General features: G+C 44.3%; 1 protein-coding gene across 8 annotated transcripts in view; it reads left to right on the top strand.

The window, feature by feature from the left end:
* The window catches only part of LOC110507210 (glutamate receptor 4), a 161,386-nt gene that overhangs the window by 96,749 nt on the left and 41,429 nt on the right, over positions 1-23,208 (top strand). For all 8 annotated transcript variants that reach the window (XR_005040098.1, XM_036965801.1, XM_036965797.1 and 5 more), the window contains exons 12-13: positions 3,903-4,118; positions 4,221-4,381. Coding sequence is in view for 7 of the 8 variants with exons in the window: in XM_036965801.1 (XP_036821696.1) it covers positions 3,903-4,118; positions 4,221-4,381 (377 nt within the window). In the remaining variant the exon portion in view is untranslated. The remainder of the gene's footprint in view (positions 1-3,902; positions 4,119-4,220; positions 4,382-23,208) is intronic.

Below are 23,208 nucleotides of genomic sequence, written 5' to 3'. Positions count from 1 at the left end.
TATCTTGGAGTTTGATGTAGTTCTACTGAGGATAGTTAGATCCTATTAAACAAAGTTAATCTATATTGTTAGATACTGTCATGGTACTTTTTAATTAGACAGACAAGACATTTCAGCCCATTTTTTAAATTGTATTATTATTATTTTTTACATTTGAATTCATCAGGGACTGCAGCACCCTCAGCACCCCTATTATCCAGCAGATGTGCCTAAAGCAGTGTTTCTTAATCCTGGTCCTGGGTACCCAAAGGGATACATTATGCTTTTACCCAATCACTTCACACCTGATTCCACTATTCAACTCATCATCAAACGTTTCATTTGTGGAATCAGGTGTGTAATGCTAGGCCAAAATCTAAAATGTGCACCCTGGGTCCCCAGGACCAGGATAAAGAAACACTGTCCTAAATAATACAAACTGGGATCATGACCTCTCAGACTAGTTATTATTTAACATTTAACAAATTTTACCACCCTTGGGTTAGATAACTATCTATCCAATATCCCAGTGCATTGAAAATATGGTACTGGAACTCACCAGGTGTATATATACGGAACAAATATATACATGTAACATGTAAAGTGTTGGTCCCGTGTATATACATGTAACATGTAAAGTGTTGGTCCCGTGTACATACATGTAACATGTAAAGTGTTGGTCCCGTGTACATACATGTAACATGTAAAGTGTTGGTCCCGTGTACATACATGTAACATGTAAAATGTTGGTCCCGTGTACATACATGTAACATGTAAAGTGTTGGTCCCATGTTTCATTAGCTGAAATAAAAGATCCCAGAAATATTTCACACACACAAAAAGCTTATTTCTCTCAAATGTTGTGCACAAATTTGTTTACATCCCTGTTAGTGAGCATTTCTACTTTACCAAGATAATAAATCCACCTGACAGATTACACTGCATGATCATTACACACCTTGTGCTTTTGACAGTAAAAAGCAAATGTAAAATGTGCAGAAATGAATGTTAATGTATCTATCATAAGCTTCCTCCAACGTTGTTTTAGAGAATTTGGCAGTATGTCCAAACCGTGGTCACAACCGCAGACCACGTGTAACCATGCTAGCCCAGGACCTCCACATCCGGCTTCTTCACCTGCAGGATCGTCTGAGACCAGCCACCAGCTGATGAAACTGTGGATTTGCACAACTGAAGAATGTCTTCACAAAATGTCAGAAGGCATCTCAGGGAAGCTCATCTGCGTATTCGTCTTCCCCAGGGTGTTGACCTGACTGCAGTTCAGCCTCATAACCAACTTCAGTGGGAAATGGTTACCTTCAATGGCCAGTGGCACGCTGGAGAAGTGTGCTTTTCATGGATGAATCCCAGTTTCAACTGTAGCGGTCAGATGGAAGACGTATGGCATCATGTGGCCGAACTATTTACTGATGTCAACGTTGTGAACAGTGCCCCATGGTGGGGTTATGGTATGGACAGACATAAGTACAACGAACCCAATTGCATTTTATCGACGGTAATTTGAATGCACAGAGATACCGTGAAGAGATCCTGAGGCACATTGTCGTGCCATTCATCCACCGCCATCACCTTATGGTGCAGTATGATAATGCACGGCCCCATTTCGCAAGGATCTGAACACAATTCCTGGAAGCTGGAAATATCAAAGTTGTTCCATTGGCCTGCATAATCACCAGACATGTCACCCATTGAGCATGTTTGGGATGCTCCGGAAAGAATGTGTACGACAGCCTGTTCCAGTTCCCGACAATATCCAGCAACTTCTCACAGCCATTGAAGAGCAGTGGGACATTTATTCCACAGGTCACAATCAACAGCCTGATCCACTCTATGCAAAGGAGAGATGCCGTGCTGCATGAGGCAAATGGTTGTCACACCAGATACTGACTGGTTTTCTGATCCACTTCTTTCTTTTTAAGGTTCTTTTTAAGGATCCACTTCTTTCTTTTTAAGGATCCAACTCTTTCTTTTTAAGGATCCTCTTCTTTCTTTTTAAGGATCCTCTTCTTTCTTTTTAAGGATCCACCTCTTTCTTTTTAAGGATCCTCTTCTTTCTTTTTAAGGATCCACTTCTTTCTTTTTTATCTGTGACCAACAGATGCATATCTTTCTTCCCAGTCATGTGAAATACATAGATTAGGCATTTATTCAGTTGACTGATTTCCTTGTATGAACTCTAATATTACTTACTTTATCGTGTTCTTCTTATTTCCTATTTTATATCTCGTGTTTTGTTGTTCTACCTTGTTAATTTTTTAATCACAGTGTTATTGATTACCACATTGTTGGGTTTAGAGCGGCAAGAAAAGCATTTCACTGTATAGTTGTGCATGTGACATTAAAACGTGAAACTTGAAAGTATTGTGTCTACTGTACCCTTGCTGGCTTTCACTTTGGAAACATCTAACCCCCGTCCCGGCTTTGTCTCTGACCCCTATCTAAATAATAGCTCTAGACTGTTACTTGATTTTCTCTCTCGTCCACTGTGCTTAATTCCTCCCAGGATTCAGTCATATTTTCTCCAGCTGCCTGCCAGCAGACACATTGGAATAGTGACTGTAATCACTGTAGTGACTAATCTACTTTGTACATTTTCGAAAGTCAGGCTTCTCTCAGACTATATCAGTGGTGTGTGTGTGTGTGTGTGTGTGTGTGTGTGTGTGTGTGTGTGTGTGTTCTACTCCAGCGACTGTACATGAATGTGTGTTCTCGCTCCGTAAGCACATTTTACAGAATGAGTCATTACCAGTCACAGAATTCATTCGCTTTGAATAATTCTAAACATTCCCAGTCGTGTCCAATCATTGATCTGTTCTAGCTGAGGGGAGATAATGTATTTATCTGTCCCTCATCCTCTTTCCCTCTCTCTCTCTCTCTTACTTTCTCCCTCTCCCTCTCTCTCTCTCTATCTCTCTCTCTTACTTTCTCCCTCTCTCTCTCTCTCTCTCTCTCTTACTTTCTCCCTCTCTCGCTCTCTCTTACTTTCTCCCTCTCTCTCTCTCTCGCTCTCTCTCTTACTTCCTCCCTCTCTCTTTCTCTCTCTCTTACTTTCTCCCTCTCTCACTCTCTCTCTCTTACTTTCTCCCTCTCTCTCTCTCTCTCTCTCTCTCTTACTTTCTCCCTCTCTCGCTCTTTCTTACTTTCTCCCTCTCTCCCTCTCTCTCTCTCTTACTTTCTCCCTCACTCTCTCTCTCTCTCTCTCTTACTTTCTCCCTCTCTCTCTCTTACTTTCTCCCTCTCTCTCTCTCTCTCTCTTACTTTCTCCCTCTCTCGCTCTCTCTCTTACTTTCTCCCTCTCTCGCTCTCTCTCTTACTTTCTCCCTCTCTCTCTCTCTTACTTTCTCCCTCTCTCTCTCTCTCTCTCTCTCTCTCTTACTTTCTCCCTCTCTCGCTCTCTCTCTAACTTTCCCTCTCTCTCACTCTGTTACTTTCTCCCTCTCTCTCTCTCTCTCTCTCTCTCTCTCTCTCTCTCTCTCTCTCTCTCTCTCTCTCTCTCACTTTCTCTCTCTATATATATTTCTCCCCTTCTCTCGCTCTGTCTGTCTCACACACTCTGTTTCTCTCTCTTCAGCTCTCTATTGTTCCCTTTGTCTATTTCTTAATTCTCTCACATTCTTTCTTCTCTTGTGGGGAAAATGCATGTATTAGGTTCTGTATTGTTGATTATATGAATCCAAGGTGAATTGTTGCAGCACTAAAATAAGGATGTTTTCTCCCTGGTGTATGTGGTGGATTGGAAGACAGACCTTGATGGTTGATTTGTATTCTGGTTTCCTGTGTCTGGCCTTTATGAATGATTTTCTGTCTCCCCAACTCTCCCTCCCAATCTCTCCCCCTCTCTCCCATCCCTGACTCTCCTTCTCTCCCCCCCCCCACCCCCCGCCCTTCACCCCATCCTGTAGAAAGCAGAGATAGCGGTCGCCCCTCTGACTATAACCCTGGTACGTGAGGAGGTGATAGACTTCTCTAAGCCCTTCATGTCCTTGGGGATCTCCATCATGATCAAGAAGCCCCAGAAGTCTAAACCTGGAGTGTTCTCCTTCCTGGACCCTCTGGCCTACGAGATCTGGATGTGCATCGTCTTCGCTTACATAGGGGTCAGTGTGGTGCTGTTTCTGGTGAGTGTGTGTGTGACCACAATCAGTTGAATCAGATGGGTAGAGCTGGGCTAGAATAAAAGCCTGGACACCTTGTAACCAGCCCCTTTCCTCTGTCCCCAGGTGAGTCGCTTCAGTCCATATGAGTGGCATGCAGAGGAGCCAGAGGAAGGCTCTACTGAGCCAGGCCCCACTGACCAGCCACCCAATGAGTTTGGCATCTTCAATTCACTCTGGTTCTCACTGGGGGCCTTCATGCAGCAGGGCTGCGACATCTCACCACGGTGAGTGTGTGTGTGACAGTGTATGGGTGCATGTGTATGAGTGCTTGTCTGTGTGTCTGCCAACCCATCTGTCTCTAATGTCAGAGTGTGTTTGTCCTGTGTCAGAAACTGTTGGTCATACTGAGTGTTGTGATTCCAACCAGTTGACTCAGTGTCAGACAGCTTCTCTCTATTGTACTATTGTGACATACACTGGTGTCCAGTGTGAGAGGGGAGAGAAAGATGTGTCAAAGAAACACACACACACAACAACACACTAAGTATGACCCCTTGGTCAGCCTTCATTTTGTGTGGGAGACTGGCGGTTTGCTGCATATTAAACTTTAATGCTTCAACGGGGGAAAAAGTCATGCTTTATTTTTAGAATATTTATAAGAATATAGCATTTTATTATTGATAACCTCAGAATGCAGTTTAGTGAAATATTAATGTCCACCATCCACATACCTTTAGGGAGAACATCTGAGAGAGAGAGGAGAGAGAGAGAGAGAGAGAGAGAGAGAGAGAGAGAGAGAGAGAGAGAGAGAGAGAGAGAGAGAGAGAGAGAGAGAGAGAGAGAGAGAGAGAGAGAGAGAGAGAGAGAGAGAGAGAGAGAGAGAGAGAGAGAGAGAGAGAGAGAGAGAGAGAGAGAGAGAGAGAGAGAGAGAGAGAGAGAGAGAGAGAGAGAGAGAGAGAGAGAGAGAGAGAGAGAGAGAGAGAGAGAGAGAGAGAGAGAGAGAGAGAGAGAGAGAGAGAGGAGAGAGAGAGAGAGAGAGATTTCTCTGACGTGTTAAAATATTCTTTATTGGGTCTGGAGCCCACCACACAATACATACTCATGCAAAACCATAGTTACACATCAATTAAAAACACAACTCCAATTACTCCTCCACAGTAACTAAACACAACAGCCTCTGAATACTCCATATACTCATAAACAGATAAATAGTAGGCAAACTCAACACTCAGTCTTGCTGCCAACATTCCCTCTAGCATTCCCACCACATCCACAGACCCCTGTCCCCGAATACTGTTCTTTCGGGTCTTCCATATCGCTGATTTTGCTGCCCCTAACACAAAATTAAGCAACACAACTACACCCTTTTGACTAAACCTGTACTTTGGCCCAAATATATGCAGTTGGGAAGAGAAAACCTCTCCCAATGCTGAGAACCAATTAGTGATCAGTTCAATCATGCCAACCAACCTGGGACACAGTAAAAACAAATGTACCCGAGTTTCAGACTCAGCACAGAATGGACACCCCTCCCCAACAGTAGGATCCAGGTGTACCAGATACATATTGGTGGCTATGGATCCATGTATTATCCTCCATTGGAGGTCAGCTGTCCTCTTATCAATAGGCAGTTTGTATAATGATTGCCAACAGCCTTTTACCCTTCAGGGAAGAGGCATGGGACACCTTTACACATATTCTGTACATGGCCTTCGTTCCCACCTCCTTGAACGCCCCCAGCTCCGTGGTATCGAAGGAAAGCAGCATCCCCACGTCCTCCTCGAATGCCCCCGCTGCAGCACTAACAATCAGTGCAGGGAACACATAATCCAGACCCTCCTTCCACCGATCAGATTTGGAAGTATCAGTCACATACTGCAGATTAAGCATTAGCAAGGAGTCACAGACCTCAGCGATGACCTTCCTTAGTAGGCGAGATGATCGGATCCCCGCTCTTTCTCCCAGCTCCTCCAACAATCTATTCCTGTTCCGCATCAGATGACCCAGCTTAGTACACCCCACGCCTAACAGGCATGAACGTAGGCTAGCTGAACCCAGAACACGGGACTGGATGGCAGTGTTGTGAAAAAGAGTCACATCCCTGGTGGGTTGTCGGCCTTACGGGACTTGACAAGAACTCCAAGCCTGCATAACAGACTCATAAAATGGAGTCAGGCCAGGCAAATCACCCCCCTCCAGCTTTAAGAGGAAAAGGTGTTTGTCTAAGCCCAAACAGCCACCTCCTCATCAGTGTGTAGGCTGTGTCAACCCAGCTAGAACCGTCACTGTACAACAGTCTCTGGGCTGCTAGAGCCGTCACTGTACAACAGTCTCTGGGCTGCTAGAACCGTCACTGTACAACAGTCTCTGGGCTGCTAGAACCGTCACTGTACAACAGTCTCTGGGCTGCTAGAACCGTCACTACACAACAGTCTCTGGGCTGCTAGAACCGTCACTACACAACAGTCTCTGGGCTGCTAGAACCGTCACTGTACAACAGTCTCTGGGCTGCTAGAGCCGTCACTGTACAACAGTCTCTGGGCTGCTAGAACCGTCACTGTACAACAGTCTCTGGGCTGCTAGAGCCGTCACTGTACAACAGTCTCTGGGCTGCTAGAACCGTCACTGTACAACAGTCTCTGGGCTGCTAGAACCGTCACTACACAACAGTCTCTGGGCTGCTAGAACCGTCACTGTACAACAGTCTCTGGGCTGCTAGAACCGTCACTACACAACAGTCTCTGGGCTGCTAGAACCGTCACTGTACAACAGTCTCTGGGCCGCTAGAGCCGTCACTGTACAACAGTCTCTGGGCTGCTAGAACCGTCACTGTACAACAGTCTCTGGGCTGCTAGAACCGTAACTGTACAACAGTCTCTGGGCTGCTTGAAGCCGGAAAGCCATGATTCTAGAGGAAATGTCCACCAGGCCTTGCCCACCCTCGTGCAGTGGCAGGTACAGGGCTGCAGCTTTAATCCAGTGTTGTCCAGACCAGAAGAAATTGACATGGGTCCTCTGAAGCTGTTGTATCAGACCCTTTGGTGGCTGCAAAATCATTAGTCTGTGCCACAGGGTTGAGGCAGCAAGATTATTAGCTACCAGTACCCTTCCCCTATAAGACAGCTGGGGCAGCACCCATTTCCACCTTGACAGTCTGGCACACACTTTCTCCACTACACCCTCCCAGTTCTTTTTCTGAAAGACATTGGAGTTTAGAAAAAAAAAAAAAAGTCTTCATCCCATCTCTGCCCCACTGAAGCCCCCCTGGTAACCGTGGAGTGGACCCCATCTGAAGCTGACCTGCCCACGGTGCTTCAGTCTTTCCCCAATTGACTCTAGCTAAGGAGGCCCCCTCACCCCCTGTAATAAAAACTGTCACGTCATCTGCATACACAGACAGTGCTATCGTGGGACCCTTCATTACACCTGGCACAGAGAAACCAGTAAGCTTCGCTCTTAAAAAACAAAGCATTGGTTCAATCGCCAGACTATATAACTGCCCTGAAATTGGTCATCCCTGCCTGGTGCCCCTTTGGACAGGGATGGGGCAACTCAAACCACCCCCCACCTTCACCATACACGAGGTCCCAGCATACAGTAAATTCATCCAAGACAAAAAAACATCCCCAAACCCAAAGGCTTTCATTGTTTTAAACAAGTACTGGTGGTCCACACGATCAAAAGCCTTCTCCTGATCCAAAGAAAGTAAACCCACATTTACATCAGACAGTTTACAAATGTCTAAAACATCTCTTATTAGAAACAAGTTGTCAACAATAGAGCGATCAGGTACACAGTAGGACTGGTCCTTGTGGATCAACAATCCCAGACACTCTTTCAACCTGTTTGAGAGACATTTAGAAACAATTTTATATTCTGCGCATAGCAAAGCAACAGGTCTCCAATTGTTTATGAGAGCCAAATCCCCCTTTTTTGGCAAGAGTGAAAGCACCACACGTTGACAGGATACAGGAAGAGAACCCTCATGAAAAGATTCAAACACCACTTCATAAAAATCCTCCCCAATAGACCCCCAAAAGTGCTTATAGAAATCAGATGGTAAACCATTGATGCCAGGGGCTTGGCCTGATGAGAGCTGCATAACCACTGTGGACAGCTCCTGCAGAGTAATGTCAGAGTCCAAAGCAGCTCTCTGCTCAGGTCCAAATTGAGGAAGACCGTGTAACAACTGTTCAGTACACAGAGTCACAATCCTCCGCCTTATTTTATTTTTTTATTTCACCTTTAGGCTAGTTGAGAACACCTTTATTTAACCAGGTAGGCCAGTTGAGAACACCTTTATTTAACCAGGTAGGCCAGTTGAGAACACCTTTATTTAACCAGGTAGGCAAGTTGAGAACACCTTTATTTAACCAGGTAGGCTAGTTGAGAACACCTTTATTTAACCAGGTAGGCTAGTTGAGAACAAGTTCTCATTTACAATTGCGACCTGGCCAAGATAAAGCAAAGCAATTCGACACATACGACACAGAGTTACACATGGAGTAAAACAAACATACAGTCAATAATACAGTAGAAACAAGTCTATATACAATGTGAGCAAATGAGGTGAGATGCGGGAGGTAAAGGCAAAAAAAAGGCCATGGTGGCAAAGTAAATACAATATATGTAAGGGTTGTAGTCGGTGGAAGAAGAAGAGGACCAAAGCGCAGCGTGGTTAGTGTTCATCTTTTTAATAAGAAACTGAACACTTCATAAATACAAAACAACAAAGTAACAACCGAAACATCTATCTGGTGCAGACACACAAAGACTGAAAATAACCACACACAAAACACAAAGGAAAACAGGCTACCTAAATATGGTTCTCAATCAGGGACAACGATAGACAGCTGCCTCCGATTGAGAACCTTATCAGGCCAAACACAGAAATAGAAAATATAGAAAAACTAACATAGACTGCCCACCCCAACTCACGCCCTGACCATACTAAATAAAGATAAAACAAAGGAATAAAGGTCAGAACGTGACAATAAAGCAAGTAAAACACTGGAATGGTAGATTTGCAGTGGAAGAATGTGCAAAGTAGAATAATGGGGTGCAAAGGAGCAAAATAAATAAATAAATAAAATAAAATAAATACAGTAGGGAAAGAGGTAGTTGTTTGGGCTAAATTATAGGTGGGCTATGTACAGGTGCAGTAATCTGTGAGCTGCTCTGACAGCTGGTGCTTAAAGCTAGTGAGGGAGATAAGTGTTTCCAGTTTCAGAGATTTTTGTAGTTCGTTCCAGTGGTGAACAGTGAGCTGAGATAAGGGGGGACTTTTATAAAGGCCCCGGCATGTTGATGCATTTCACTGTCATCTGTGGTCACCATCCCATCAGGGAGAAGAAGGCAGACCATCTGTTTACGTTGCAATGTCGACTGTCCTAGGTTTTTTTTAAAGCACTAGGAGCATCCATATCCTCGAGGGAAGCGAAACGAGACCTAATCAAGGCACCCTTCACTCTTTCATGTAGAAACGACCACAGTTCATGTCTCTTGTCCTGTAAATTCATGACTAATCCAGGGTCATTATGAGTGAGCAGCTTCAATTCAATAGATTTGATGTCCTGTTCAAGGGCCCTGATAGTCTCTTTAACTTCATTACGAGACAGAGCAGTATACCTACCAAAATACTTGTATGTGGGCCTTCCCAACCTCCCACCATTGTCTCAAGGACTCAAAATTCCCTTTTGTAACCCTCCATTTTTCCCAAAACAACAAAAACCTTTCACAAAACATGACATCATGTAACAATTTAACAATAAAATACCAGTAAGATGATGACCTTCATGGACAGGACAAGTGAATATCAACAGTAACAATATGGTGGTCAGAGAAACCTACAGGAGTAATGTCACACCTTCCAACCCTACTACAGTAGTGGTCAGATACATACAACCTGTCTAACCTTCCAACCCTACTACAGTAACGCTCAGATACATACAACCTGTCTAACCTTCCAACCCTTCTACAGTAATGGTCAGATACATACAACCTGTCTAACCTTCCAACCCTACTACAGTAACGCTCAGATACATACAACCTGTCTAACCTTCCAACCCTTCTACAGTAATGGTCAGATACATACAACCTGTCTAACCTTCAAACCCTACTACAGCAATGGTCAGATACATACAACCTGTCTAACCTTCCAACCCTTCTACAGTAATGGTCAGATACATACAACCTGTCTAACCTTCCAACCCTACTACAGTAACGCTCAGATACATACAACCTGTCTAACCTTCCAACCCTTCTACAGTAACGCTCAGATACATACAACCTGTCTAACCTTCCAACCCTTCTACAGTAATGGTCAGATACATACAACCTGTCTAACCTTCCAACCCTACTACAGTAGTGCTCAGATACATACAACCTGTCTAACCTTCCAACCCTACTACAGTAATGCTCAGATACATACAACCTGTCTAACCTTCAAACCCTACTACAGTAATGCTCAGATACTGTACATACAACCTGTCTAACCGACAACCTGTCTAACCTTGCTGTACTGACATGACCTTCATTAACTTTTAGCCATGTGTACTGCCTAACTTTTGCATTCCTTACTCTCCACACATCAGAAAGCTCAAACTCAGTTAATAGACCAGACAGGCAAGTGGCTGACCACAGGTGAGGTTCTTCAGCGGTGCGGTCAACTGTAAAATCTACTGTACAATTCCAGTCCCCCCCTAAAACCATACACCCTTCTTGGTCACACTGTTTTAAGGTTTCCTTTATTTTATCAAAAACAACAATATGCTCTGTACCCTCATTAGGAGCATAAACATTAAAAAATAAAAAATAAAAACATAACATCCACCTTGACCAATAAATATATGTTGTAGATACCACAGTCACCCCTAAGCCTGAGGAAAACAAAATTGCCACCCCAGCACTGAAATTAGTACCATGACTGAGTATATGCTGACCCTCCCACCACATACCCGTTAACCTCATTAGCCTCATCACTATGTGTCTCCTGTAGAAAAACTACATTAAGCCTTTTCTGTTGTATTACTTCTAATACCCAAGGCCTCTTATTCCTGTCCCTTCCCCCATTAATATTGAGAGAACCCACTCCATAGAAAAGAGAAAGGAAAAGCAGAAGAAACCACAGAGAAACCAGACAAAGATAAAAAATAAACACCCTATGAGGCATGATCATCATCATTGTTTTAATGTTCTCTTAACCTGACCATGTTTCCCATTACCTTTTGCTGCTGTGACATCAGTAACACTACTCACTCAACTGGTCTAACCCCACCGTCTTCTGTAGCATCACAGCTGACCGCACAAAATTATCAACATCAAAAAAATCTGACAATTTCACAGATTTCCCAAAAGTCTGATCCAGAAACCCATTTACCCCCTCTAGATTGTAAATTGAGCCCTCACCAGCTGCTATCATATCAGGAGAGATATCCATATCCTTCTCCTGATCCTCATCAACTGAGTCCACAGACCCCTGGCTCCCCTCTACCACATCACTTTCAACACTCCCCACTTGCACCCCATCACTCGTACCAGGCATCTCCTCCACTACCTGGGAGACTAGCCCCAGCTGAACCCCATTACTCGTAGTGGGAATCTCTTCCTCCAACTGGGAGCCTAGCTCTACATGAACCCCCCCCCCCCTGTACCCCATTACTCGTAGTGGGCATTTCCTCCACTACCTGGGAGCCTAGCTCTACATGAACCCCCTCCTGTACCCCATTACTCGTAGTGGGCATCTCTCCACTACCTGGGAGCCTAGCTCTACATGAACCCCCTCCTGTACCCCAGCACTCGTACTGTGCAACTCCTCACCAGTCTGAGGAAATGGCTCTTCAGATCCATCCTTACCTTCTACAACAATATTTTTCTGCTGCAAAACATTTCCCACCCACACTCAGGAATCCGGTACCTGGGCTTATTCAGGTTTTCTGAGGCTGTTTGCAACCCAACAGGACAATCTTAATTGAACTTGCAAACTTCCCAAACCGCAATAACTCGCGCTCCAATAGCTCATTGGGAATAAACGGTGATACATTCGAAATCGTTACCCTTGTTGACGGAGAAAAAAGCGCCGTAACTTGAATTAACATACCTTTAAGAAGTACGCCATGCTCAACTATACGATCAACAAGGCACTCTTCTTTAAGAAATACCACCACTGCTACCACATGCATAGAAGAAAAGGGATATCACCAAGAAATGGAAAACTGAAAGAAAACCCAGGATATCTAACTCTACACAACACTCGCACTAGCACTCGCTCAAACAATTCCCAGCATGCACCAAACACTCCCAGCATGCAGAGAGAGAGAGAAAGCGAGAGAGAGAGAGAGAAAGCGAGAGAGAGAGAGAGAGAGAGAGAGACCGACCTTCAGCAGGTACAGTGTCTACCACTTAACCAGAGTATTTTAGTACGTGGAAGGTACTTTTTCGACAGACTAATGGGCCGATTCACTTTATCACATTCTCTTTCTCTCACTGACACTCTGACACACACACAGGTCAACACTGTTTTACTCACTCACACTCAGGAATCCGGTACCTGGGCTTTTTCGGGTTTTCTGAGGCTAATGGACATATTATGTAGCTTTACATCAGCCTTACATGATCAGCTGCCTGTGTTCTGTGCATTAGGCACACACACACATGTACACACACACACACACACACACACACACACACACACAGACACACACACACACAGACAGACAGACAGACAGACAGACAGACAGACAGACAGACAGACAGACAGACAGACAGACAGACAGACAGACAGACAGACACACACTCTGCATTACCTCTATACTGTAACATTTGAATAATCTCCAAGCTCTCAAGGAGTGGCACTTGCTTTTTTTGAGAAAGTAACTTCGTGTGTGTATGGGTACATGCGTGCTTGAACGTGTGTTTGTGGTACAAGTCAATGTTCCATTACCTGAGGGAAGAGAACATTGAATGAGGACCGGGTGATTTGTCTTCTGAATTTGACCTGTCTCCAGCCCTCTATCTAACTCTCCTCCCCTCTCTCTCTGTTTCTCTCCACCTCTCTCTCTCCCTCTCTCTCCTCCCATTCTGTCTGTTTCTCTCCACCTCTCTCTCTCTCCTCTTTCTCTCTCTCCCTCCCTCTCCTCCCCCTCACTCTGTTTTTCTCCACCTCTCTCTCCCTCCCTCTCACTTGAAATCACCTGTCGACTCCCACTAATCTCCATGAGTTTGAGTGACAGTCCAATTCCAGCCTCAGCCCTCGTAATGGCAGACACACACACACACACACACATACATACACACACATAATCATACACACACCTGCTTGTCCCCCTGTCCCCATGTGTGAATGGGAGTAATAACCGTCCCACAATTATATGCTAATCTCATACTTATTCATTAGCCAATGTTATTCTATAGCCAATGTTATTGTATGGCCAATGTTATTCTATAGCCAACGTTATTCTATAGCCAATGTTATTCTATAGCCTATGTTATTCTATAGCCAATGTTATTCTATAGCCAATGTTATTCTATAGCCAATGTTATTCTATAGCGAACGTTATTCTATAGCCAATGTTATTCTATAGCCAATGTTATTCTATACCCAACGTTATTCTAAAGCCAACGTTAGCAATTTAACCTCTCTAGGGTAGGAGGCAGCATTCGGAATTTTGGATGAAAAGCATGCCCAAAAGATATGATACGCATATAACTGGTAGATTTGGATAGAAAGCACTCCAAAGTTTCCAAAACTGTTATAATAGTGTCTGTGAGTATAACAGAACTGATCTAGCAGGCGAAAACCTGAGAAAAATCCATTCAAGAAGTAGTTTTTTTTGGGTTTTGTAGTTTTCTATACAATGCCATTACAGTATCCATTGACTTAGGACTCCATTTGCAGTTCCTATGCCTTCCACTAGATGTCAACAGTCTTTAGAAATTGTTTCAGGCTTGTACTCTTATAAATGAGGGAGTAAGACCAGTCTGAACGAGTGGACCCTAACATGTCGCAGAGCTTTTTCAGGTGCATGTGCATTTCTTGTTTACCTTTTAGTATGATGACGTTATTGTCCGGTTGAAATATTATAGATAATTTAGGCTAAAAAACAACCTGAGGATTGAATATAAACATCGTTTGACATGTTTCTATGAACTTTACAGATACAATTGGGATTTTTTTGTCTGATTGTTTTGACTGAGTTTGAGCCTGTGGATTACTGAAGAAAACGCGCTAACAAAAGTGAGGTTTTTGGATATAAAGAGACTTCATCGAACAAAAGGAACATTTATTGAGTAAATGAATGTCTTCTAATTGCCACCATATGAAGATCATCAAAGGTAAGGGATTAATTTTATCTCTAGCACTGAGTTTTGTAACGCTTCTGCTTGGCTGGTTACTGTTTGTAATAATTTGTCAACTGGGCTATGTTCTGGGCTAGGTATGTTCTGGGCCAGGTATGCTTTTGCGGGAAAAACATTTTATAAATTAGACACTGTGGTTGGTTTAACAAGAAGTTCATCTTTAAACCTATGTAAAATATGTTTTGTTTTCTGAATTTTTATAATGAGTATTTCTGTAATTGAATTTGGCGCTCTGCAACCTCACTGGATGTTGGCCAGATGGGACGCTAGCGTCCCACGTACCCTAGAGAGATTTTAAATCACCCCACTACCAGTCCACCTCTATATGAAGCCTATTCTCTAAAATACAGATAGGTCGTCTCATTTCTGGATCAATACAGTCTGTAGCTAGGCGGTCTCATTTCTGGATCAATGCAGTCTGTAGCTAGGCGGTCTCATTTCTGGATCAATACAGTCTGTAGCTAGGTGGTCTCATTTCTGGATCAATACAGTCTGTATTGATCCAGAAATGAGAGGTCTCATTTCTGGATCAATACAGTCTGTAGCTAGGTGGTTCCATTTCTGGATTGAGTATGAGTGCTTGTGATTGTGTGTGTGTTGTGATTTGGGGTTTCTAAGTATATTGGTATACTGTGTTGTGAGTGTATTGAATGTCTATAGGATCATTTGTATTCAGTGTCAGTCTCTGTTTCCCTGCTGCAGTGATCACTGCAGTCTGAGAAGGAGTATCTCTCTCTCACACACAGTCCTATACTTAGACCTTTACAGTCTCTCTCTCTCTCTCTCTCCCTTCCTCACTCTCTCTCTCTCTGTTCCTCCCTGTCTCCCTGTCTCTCTCTCACCCACTCTTTTTATTTAGTTCTCTCTCCTGCCCTCTCTCTCTCTATCTTGCAGTTCATTCCTCACAGGGTTCATTGTTGTTTCCTCTAGCAGACACATCGCATCACAATGACTACATGCCTAATCTACTTAATACATTTTCTAAAGTTGACGTCTTGTTTTTCTTCTTTATAATATGTGGTGTGTGCGTGCGTGTGTACGTGTGCATACTGCTTTCTTAATCCCTCACCCACACACACACACACACCTGCACACACATTCTTCCTCTCACTCTCTCTCACACAGACACACACACACACACACAAACCATGGTTTCCGTTAGCCAGTAATAGTCAGCTTTCGGCCACAAAAAAAAATATTAAGCCGCTAAATGAAATTGTCTGGGACAAAATAAAAATACCATTACGAAATAATGCATTTTAGCCTATTCATTGATATACTGTAAATACCAGCAGATGAAGCGCGAGAGCTGCTGACACAACTTAGACAGCTTTTGGTTGCTGTTGGAGTGAAACATGATTTAACTAGCACAATCATTTTGCAAAGATTCTAAAGGCAATCGCAACACCGTGGCCGTAAAAAACTAAAACGTGCTCATGATTAAAAATAGCTACTATTTTCATTTCTCAACTGGTAATTGAAGAGCACTTCCCATTCAAGTCCATAGGTAACTAGGCACGCTTCAGAGCATCACACACCACTTTGTAATGAGCTGGAGGCAGTATGCATTTTGAATATACAGTGCATTCGTAAAGTATTCAGTCCCCTTGACTTTTTCCACGTTGTTACGTTACAGCCTTATTCTAAAATTGATTTGAATGTTTTTTTAAATCCCTCAACAATTTACATGTACCACCCGTAATGACAAAGCAAAAACAGGTTCAGACATTTGTTCAAATGTATTAAAAATATAAAACAAAAATATTACATTTACAAGTATTCAGACCCTTTACTCAGTTGGGTCTGCGATTACAGCCTCGGGTCGTCTTGGGTATGGCACTACAAGCTTGGCACACCTGTATTTGGGGAGTTTCTCCCATTCTTATCTGTAGATCCTCTCAAGCTCTGTCAGGTTGGATGGGGAGCGTCACCACACAGCTATTTTCAGGTCTCTCCAGAGATGCTCGATCGTGTTCAAGTTCGGGACATTCAGAGACTTGTCCTGAATCCACTCCTGTATTGTCTTGACAGTGTGCTTAGGGTCATTGTCCTTTTGGAAGACCAGATCGTCTAGTTTCTCATGGTCTGAGAGTCCATTAAGTGCCTTTTGTAAAACACGAAGTGGCTGTCATGTGCCTTTTACTGAGGAGTGGCTTCCGTCTGGCCACTCTACAATAAAGGCCTGATTGGTGGAGTGCTGCAGAGATGGTTGTCCTTCTGATAGGTTTTCCCATCTCCACAGATGAACTCTGGAGCTCTGTCAGTGACCATCAGGTTCTTGGTCAAGGTCCTTCTCCCATGATTGTTCAGTTTGGCCGAGTGGTCAGCTCTGGAAGAGTCTTGGTCGTTCCAAACTTCTTCCATTTAAGAATAATGGAGGCCATTATGTTCTTGGGGACCTTCAATGCTGCAGAAATATGTTGGTACCCTTCCCCAGATCTGTGCCTTGACACAATCCTGTCTTGGAGCTCTAAGGACAATTCCTTCGACCTCAGGGCTTGGCTTTTGCGCTGACATGCACTGTCAACTGTGGGACAGGTGTGTGCCTTTCCAAATGTCCAATCAATTAAATTTATCACAGGTGGACTCCAATCAAGTTGTAGAGACATATCAAGGGTGATGAATGGAAACAGGATACACCTGAACTCAATTTCGAGTCTCATACCAAAGGATCTGAATACTTGTGTAAATAAGGTATTTCTGTTTTTTAATTTAATCTGTTTGAAAAAAAATATTAAAACCTGTCTTCACTTTGTCATTATGGGGTATTGTGTGTAGATTGTTGAAGAAAAACATTTATTTAATCCATTTTGGAATAAGGCTGTAACGTAAAAAAAGGTCTTCTGTATCAAATTTTGAAATTGTTTTTTTTTTTACATTGGATAAAAGCTGAGACACAGAGCTACAAAATGGTATATCAAATAGTGCATTTGAGTAAACAATGGGAAAGTAATTCTGCTTTGAAAGTTATTAAACTTGTAAACTCACTTTTGGTAAAATGGCCTTTGAATATGTTGGTACCTCCTGGAGAGCTCTTCTTTGTCTACACCCATTCAGCATCATTCACACCCTCTTAAGCTTTAGCCCCACACATCTCTTTAAGTGTTGATTTGAGCGTTCTGTCCTAACAACAACAGTCAAGCACCAAAGCTAACATTTGGCTAACGTTGGCTAGCTTGCAAGCTACTTCTAGACAAAAATGAGAAAACAGCTCACTGACCATTTTACTTACCCTAGCAGAGCTGGTTAGGCTTTTTTGCCAACATTTACTGACACCGGCCACATTCAACGGGTGTTGAGCGTTCATAAATTCGACAAGAGTGCTCTGAAATCGGAGCAGCTACGTCTATGAACAGTTGTCCCGGTGACATTCTTTTGAAATGGTTACTTGCATAATTGAGTATTTTGTTAAGACATGTAGCTAGCTAGCTAGCTAGGTAAACAATGAATCATAATCCCAACTCATGACGATACAACCCTGCGTGAATCTGCAGGTAGCTAGCCAACCAGGTTCAATGTTAGCTAGCCAACGTTAGGCTATAACTAGCAAAGCAAATGGCTCTGAGATATGAGTAATAAGATCATACACGTAACATTAGCTAGCGAGCCAGCCAGCTAATGTTAGCTCTCGGTCCCAATTGTATGCACCTGTACTGACCTCACCTTTTGTATGGTAGCGGTGTGAACAGGCAGTGGATCGGGTGGTTGTTGTCCTTGATTATCTTTTTGGCCTTCCTGTGACATCGGTTGCTGTAGGTGTCCTGGAGGGCAGGTAGTCTGTCCCCGGTGATGCGCTGTGTAGATCGCACCATCCTCTGGAGAGCCTTGCTGTTGTGGGCGATGCAGTTGCCGTACCATGTGGTGATACAGCCCAACAGGATGCTCTCAATTGTGCATCTGTAAAAGTTTGTGAGGGTTTTAGGTGACAAGCCAAATTTTCTTCAGCCTCCTGAGGTTGAAGAGGCGCTGTGGTGCCTTCTTCACCACACTGTCTGTGTGGGTGGACCATTTCAGTTTGTCCATGATGTGTACGCTGAGGAACTTAGAACGTTCTACTTTAAGTCCAAAAATGGATGTAGTAACTACAGATTTCCTCTTTAAGTTTATAAAAAAGTGTAATGTGTCCATTGGGCCTATGGATGTAACTTTTTTTTCAGCATGAATTAGATTGTGTAATAAAAGCTCTACTTTTATTCCATAGGCTGGGATCCCCACTATGCAGCTGTTGCATGAGCGCATTTTTCACTGGCTGTCCACTGGTTTCAGAAACAATGATTGATAGGGTGCAGTGGTCTATGGTACTGCATCTCAGTGCAAGAGGTGTCACTACAGTCCCTGGTTCGAAACCAGGCTGTATTACAACCGGACGTGATTGGGAGTTCCATAGGACAGTGCACAATTGGCCCAGCGCCATCCGGGTTTGGCCATCATTGTAAATAAGAATTTGTTCTTAACTGACTTTCCTAGTTGAATAAAAATAGGCAGCTTCAACTTCTTGAATTCAACCATTTTTGGATTCAAATTTACATTTAAATATGTGAACAGACATCCACAACAAATCCTTAAGGCGCAAATAGCTAAATGAGAGAGCAGCAGTGTGATTCACATTTATGCGCTATGTAGATATCAGTAATTAGTGATATCCGTATCGCCGTAGACTACACCACTGCTGTCATCCTTACCTCCAAGCGTTTATTCAAGTTGGATAATCTTTGGATGCCGACAGCAGTCACACCATTGGAAGACATGGCTTGGACTGTAGCCTACAATAGCCCTTTCCTGCTCTTTTCCCGCGATCCATCAAACACAGTTGTTGTGTCATCATAGTGGTTTCTGACTTGTGGTCAGACTCGTTCAGTTGGAACAAACTTGAACTTGTGCCTTTTTTCAATGCTGATTTGAATGTCTTGAGAAAACAGAAGTGTCAAACTTTTCCCAAAAACATCCTTCCTGAATTTAAAAGTAATCCTGGAAGTAATCATCCAGTTTTTCAAAAGTATGCTAGCTAGCTAGCTACACAATGGACCATAATCGCAACTGATGATGTTACTAACCTGCATGAATCTGCAGGTAGCTAACCACCAGGTTCTATCGCTATTACTAGTCAAGCAACTGTGTCTGAGATACAAAGAATAAGATCATACACATAACGTTAGCTAGCGACCCAGCCAGCTAACGTTAGCTCAGTTAGCTAGTGAGGGTGACCTTGAGATGGTGATGCGACACCCTGTCATGTCTCTGATGGAGCAGAATCACCAGCTCCGCCCCTCAAAAACGGTTTAAATCATTCTCAATGGTCGGGTCATGCTTGGGTGGGCTGGAAAACAGTCACTCACTCTCACTCTCTCGCCCTCTCTCTCTCGCCTTCTCTCTCTCTCTCTCTCGCCTGTTCTCTCTCTCACTGTCACTCTCTCGCCTGCTCTCTCTCTCTCGCACTCTCTCGTTCCCCTCTCTCTCACTCTCTCTCTCTCTCTCTCTCTCTTCCTCTGAGCTTTGGAACAAGGGAGAGAGGGAGAGACTGAGAGCGAGAGAGAGGGGGAGACCGAGAGAGAGAGAGAAGGAAGGAGAGAGGTTAAGAATGAAGTGAGAGAGAAAAATATCTTCAGGTTATTTCATGTTAGGGTGTGTGTGTAGGTGTCTGGGTTAGGGTGTGTGTAGGTGTCTGGGTTAGGGTGTGTGTGTAGGTGTCTGGGTTAGGGTGTGTGTAGGTGTCTGGGTTAGGGTGTGTGTAGGTGTCTGGGTTAGGGTGTGTGTGTAGGTGTCTGGGTTAGGGTGTGTGTAGGTGTCTGGGTTAGGGTGTGTGTGTAGGTGTCTGGGTTAGGGTGTGTGTGGGTGTCTGGGTTAGGGTGTGTGTAAGTGTCTGGGTTAGGGTGTGTGTAGGTGTCTGGGAAAGGGTGTGTGTAGGTGTCTGGGAAAGGGTGTGTGTGTAGGTGTCTGGGTTAGGGTGTGTGTAGGTGTCTGGGTTAGGGTGTGTGTGTAGGTGTCTGGGTTAGGGTGTGTGTGGGTGTCTGGGTTAGGGTGTGTGTGTAGGTGTATGGGTTAGGGTTTGTGTAGGTGTCTGGGTTAGGGTTTGTGTAGGTGTCTGGGTTAGGGTGTGTGTGTAGGTGTCTGGGTTAGGGTGTGTGTAGGTGTCTGGGTTAGGGTGTGTGTGTGGGTGTCTGGGTTAGGGTGTGTGTGTAGGTGTCTGGGTTAGGGTGTGTGTGTAGGTGTCTGGGTTAGGGTGTGTTTGTAGGTGTCTGAGTTAGGGTGTGTGTGTGGGTGTCTGGGTTAGGGTGTGTGTGTTGGTGTCTGGGTTAGGATGTGTGTGTAGGTGTAGGTGTCTGGGTTAGGGTGTGTGTGTAGGTGTAGGTGTCTGTGTTAGGGTGTGTGTAGGTGTCTGGGTTAGGGTGTGGGTGTCTGGGTTAGGGTGTGTGTGTAGGTGTCTGGGTTTGAGTGTGTAGGTGTCTGGGTGTGTGGGTGTCTGGGTTAGGGTGTGTGTAGGTGTCTGGGTTAGGGTGTGTGTAGGTGTCTGGGTTAGGGTGTGTGTAGGTGTCTGGGTTAGGGTGTGTGTGTGGGTGTCTGCGTTAGGGTGTGTGTGTAGGTGTCTGGGTTAGGGTGTGTGTTAGGGTGTGTGTGTAGGTGTCTGGGTTAGGGTGTGTGTGTAGGTGTCTGGGTTAAGGTGTGTGTGTGGGTGTCTGGGTTAGGGTGTGTGTAGGTGTCTGGGTTAGGGTGTGTGTGTGGGTGTCTGGGTTAGGGTGGGTGTGTAGGTGTCTGGGTTAGGGTGTTTGTGTGTGTCTGGGTTAGGGTGTGTGTGTGGATGTCTGGGTTAGGGTGTGTGTGTGTAGGTGTCTGGGTTAGGGTGTGTGTGTGTAGGTGTCTGGGTTAGGGTGTGTGTGTAGGTGTCTGGGTTAGGGTGTGTGTGTAGGTGTCTGGGTTAGGCTGTGTGTGTGGGTGTCTGGGTTAGGGTGTGTGTGTAGGTGTCTGGGTTAGGGTGTGTGTGTGGGTGTCTGGGTTAGGGTATGTGTGTAGGTGTCTGGGTTAGGGTGTGTGTGTAGGTGTCTGGTTTAGGGTGTGTGTGTAGGTGTCTGGTTTAGGGTGTGTGTGTAGGTGTCTGGGTTAGGGTGTGTGTGTAGGTGTCTGGTTTAGGGTGTGTGTGTAGGTGTCTGGGTTAGGGTGTGTGTGTGGGTGGCCATGTGGATTTGGGTGTATATTAAATAATATTAGAGTAATGGAAGGTAATGTCATGAATAACTCTCCCCTCTATCTACTGAATAACTCTCTCCTCTGTCTACTGAATAACTCTCCCCTCTGTCTACTGAATAACTCTCCCTCTCTGTCTACTGAATAACTCTCCCCTCTGACTACTGAGGCCAACAGACCTGCTCACTTATTCATTAGCTCACAAGGTCAGGAATAAAACCACAATACCACAGTACATCTCACTGCACCTTCTCTCTTTCCATCATTCTCTGCATCACATCTCAGTGTCTCTCTATCTCCATCACTCTCTATCTGTCACACCCTGATCTGTTTCACCTGTCCTTGTGCTTGTCTCCAACCCCCACCTGTGTTTTCTGTCAGTCTGTACCAGTTGGTCTTGTTTGTTCAAGTCAACCAGCGTTTTGTCTCAGCCCCTGCTATTCCCCAGTCTCTCTTTATCTCATCCTCCTGGTTTTGACCCTTGCCTGACCTGACTCTGAGCCTGCCTGACGTCCTGCGCCTTTGCCCTTACTCTGGATTCCCGACCTCTTCCTGACCTGACCATGGGCCTGCCTGCCGTCCTATACCTTGGCCCCACTAATCTGGATTATCGACCCCTGCCTGCCTGACCTGTCGTTTGCCTGCCCGTTGTTGCAATAAACATTGTTACTTCAACACAGTCTGCACTTGGGTCTTACCTAAAACCTGATACTATCTCCATGTCTCTCTATCTCCATGTCTCTCTATCTCCATGTCTCTCTATCTCCATGTCTCTTTATCTCCATGTCTCTTTATCTCCATCTCCATGTCTCTCTATCTCTGTCTCTCTATCTCCATGTCTCTCTATCTCCATGTCTCTCTATCTCCATGTCTCTCTATCTCCATGTATCTCTATCTCCATGTATCTCTATCTCCATGTCTCTCTATCTCCATGTCTCTTTATCTCCATGTCTCTCTATCGCCATGTCTCTCTATCTCCATGTCTCTCTATCTCCATGTCTCTCTATCTCCATGTCTCTTTATCTCCATCTCTTTCCATCTTCATGTCATACTACTCGCCAATGTTTACTAGTGAATAAAGTTGACGAACTCAGAGTGAGGATCTCCTTCCAGAGGGACATCACATTCTGAGACTTGACGGATTATATACAACCAGCAGGGTTTACAGTTCATGGAGTGGATAAGAAGCGGGCTCTCTCTGGCAAGAACAAATGCTGTTGCGTCTGCTTTTTAACCAATAACAAGTGGTGTGATGGGGAAAACGTACAGGAACTTGCGAGCTTCTGCTCTCCCGACTTGTCGACTCATCAAATGTCAGCCATTTGACCTTCCGAGAGAGTTCTCAGTGATTAATGCCACGGCTGTGTACATCCCGCCCCAGGCCGATACGAAGAATGCTGTCAACGACCTTCATTGGACATTGAACAAATTGGAGACGCGTACCCTGAGGCAGCATTAACAAAAGGCATTTGAGTTCCGTGCTTCCCAATTATTATCAACACATTAACTGTTTAACTCGCCAAAATTATTCACTTCTTTTCGACAAGGGTCCTTTTGGCAAGTCACCATCACTACT

This window comes from Oncorhynchus mykiss, chromosome 27 (assembly GCF_013265735.2).
Source record: "Oncorhynchus mykiss isolate Arlee chromosome 27, USDA_OmykA_1.1, whole genome shotgun sequence".
NCBI classification, from domain to species: domain Eukaryota; kingdom Metazoa; phylum Chordata; class Actinopteri; order Salmoniformes; family Salmonidae; genus Oncorhynchus; species Oncorhynchus mykiss.
Note: the sequence above shows the minus strand (reverse complement) of the source record. Positions and strands in the feature narration are given on the sequence as shown.